Source organism: Priapulus caudatus, unplaced genomic scaffold (assembly GCF_000485595.1).
Source record: "Priapulus caudatus unplaced genomic scaffold, Priapulus_caudatus-5.0.1 Scaffold3595, whole genome shotgun sequence".
NCBI lineage: Eukaryota > Metazoa > Priapulida > Priapulimorpha > Priapulimorphida > Priapulidae > Priapulus > Priapulus caudatus.
Genome location: NW_014580656.1, coordinates 9,804 through 12,303, shown reverse-complemented (window position 1 = coordinate 12,303; position 2,500 = coordinate 9,804). Strand labels below are relative to the sequence as shown.

At 56.7% G+C, this 2,500-nt stretch overlaps 1 protein-coding gene across 1 annotated transcript in view; it reads left to right on the top strand.

Annotated features, from left to right (window-relative positions):
* The window catches only part of LOC106819517 (magnesium transporter NIPA2-like), a gene marked incomplete at both ends in the record, with an annotated part of 20,220 nt that extends 18,149 nt beyond the window's left edge, over positions 1-2,071 (top strand). Inside the window, one exon of the mRNA XM_014824137.1 lies at positions 1,729-2,071. Coding sequence (XP_014679623.1) covers positions 1,729-2,071 — 343 coding nt within the window. The remainder of the gene's footprint in view (positions 1-1,728) is intronic.
* Between the last annotated feature and the right edge of the window lie 429 nt (positions 2,072-2,500).

Here is a 2,500-nt window from a genome sequence, read left to right as displayed (position 1 = left end):
TCTCTTCTCGTCCTCTCTCTTCTCCTTCCTCTCATCTCTCTCTCTCGTTCCTCTCTCTCTTCCCCCTCTCTCTCACCTGTCTCTCTCTTCTCTCACACCTCTCTCTCCCTCTCTCTCCTCTCTCTGCCCTCTCTCTCTCTCTCCTCCCTCTCTCCCTCCCTCTCTCCCTCCCTCCTCACTCTCTCTCGCTGCTGCATCTGCCGCTATATTAGTTTGATATCATCGTCGTCTGCCACACATGCGCGCGCAGCCGATCAACAACCAACAGCAGCGCCACTAGCGGCAACAGTAGCAATAGCGTCACCATAGCACTACTCCTCCTCTGCCGCTGCCGCTGCACAAACACACGCGCGCGCGAGCGAGTGAGTGAGAGAGAGAGAGAGCTCGGCAGCAGACGATGGGGACAGTAACAACAGCAGCAGCAGTGGCGGCGGCGGCAGCGGCGAATTGCAGACGCCGTGTCAGCGAGCGCTGACTCATTCATTCACATCCCAGTACGTGCGTGCGTGCGTGCGTGCGTGTGCGTGCTGAGAATATCTCGCGGCTTCACCTGACGACTCGATCCTCAGCATCCGCTGTTCGACGGACCACCTAGCCCGTGCCTGCGTGCGCGCGTGCGTGCGCGGTGGAGACAGCCGCCAGTGCGGCCCAGATGGCGAGCCGCGTGCGAAGACGAAAAGAAGCCATTTAGGGCTTCCCCGCTAGCGGCGGCGACCACGAGAGAGGAGCCGAGAGAGGAGACGCAGTGCCGCTTGCTTGCAGCCGATGCGCACGGAGGATACCCGTGCGTGTGAACCTAGACTGTCGCACACGTGTTCTTTCCGCGTTTGAGAAGTTCACTTAAAGAAGCTCAGACAAAAATCAGTAGCAGTCTCGTATACTCATACTACTGCGTGCTGTGCTGTGCGTGCGTGTCTGTGTTCCCAGCTAGTGTGATTAACATGGGCATACTGACATACTGGCATACTGACAACTGTATGGCAAGTGGTTAATAATTGATCAGCAGCAGCAGCAGCAGCAGCAGCAGCAGCAGCAGCAGCAGTGAGGTGAAACGAAGCGCACCTGCACGCGTCGTGTAATAACGTGATATATACTAACCCCGGATTTCTCAACGCGAGCGATCGAATCGATCAACGCGAATAGTGCGTGATTGTTTCCGTGAGACAGAGATAGAGATAGAGATAGATAGAGAGAGAGAGAGAGGATAGAAAGAGTGAGGGGAAGAGCAAGCAAGCAAGAGAGAGAGAGAGAGAGAGAAAAAAAGAGAAATAGAAAAAGAAAAAAAGACTGCAGTCTTTACGAGATAGAGAGGGAGCGGTAGAAGCTAATTTTCATACAGCACATGTGTACGTGGTTTCACTACCGCCTGCGTGTCTATCGATTCCCTACGCTGCCAAGGTAGGCGCCTGTACACAATCACTGCAGCAACAGCAGCAGCAGCAGCAGCATTAGCTGCAGCAACAGCAGCAGCAGCAACAACAAAAACAGCAGCAACAGCAACAACGAAAACAGCAACAGCAACAACACCGACAACTGCAACAGCAGCAGCAGCAGCAATTGCAATAACATCATAACATCAGCATCAGCAGCAGCAGTAACAGCAGCAGCAGCAGCAGCAGCGCCGCCATGCGACCGCACGACGACGACGACAATGAGATAGAGGTGCTCCCGAGCGAGGACTGCAACCGCAACCGAAACTACCCTCCCGACTACGGTGGCGACGCGCAGCGGAAGCTCTACGAGAAGCGCAAGAAAGGACACCACGGCAGCAGCACCGCCGGAAGCAGGACCGGAAATCGCTACGAGCCGACGGCGAGAAACCCCCCGTCGCAGCCGCACCGCGCGCGAACGCACAGCGACACGTCGCGCTCGAGCGTTCGCGGCGTCGGCCGGGACGACGCCGAGGCGACCGTCGGCGCCGACGACGACGACGACGACGAGGACAAGGAGGAGGCGCAGCGGCGGAAGACGATTTCGCGCGTCGTCATGGTGACGGCGTTGCTGCTGCTGACGATGTGCGTGGTGCTGGTCGGTACGACCCTCGGCATGGCCAACAAGATCGACGATATGGGTGAGTCATAGATAGGTGCAAGGTCACGGTCAAGGTCATAGGTAGGGGTGAGGGTTAGGGTCATAGGTAGGGGGTGAGGGTTAGGGTCATAGGTAGGGGGTGAGGGTTAGGGTCATAGGTAGGGGTGAGGGTTAGGGTCATAGGTAGGGGTGAGGGTTAGGGTCATAGGTAGGGGTGAGGGTTAGGGTCGTAGGTAGGGGGTGAGGATTAGGGTCATAGGTAGGGGTGAGGGTTAGGGTCATAGGTAAGGGTAAGGGTTAGGGTCATAGGTAGGGGTGAGGGTTAGGGTCATAGGTAGGGGTGAGGGTTAGGGTCATAGGTACGGGGTGAGGGTTAGGGTCATAGGTAGGGGTGAGGGTTAGGGTCATAGGTAGGGGTAAAGGTTAGGGTCATAGGTAGGGGTGAGGGTTAGGATCGTATATAGGGGTC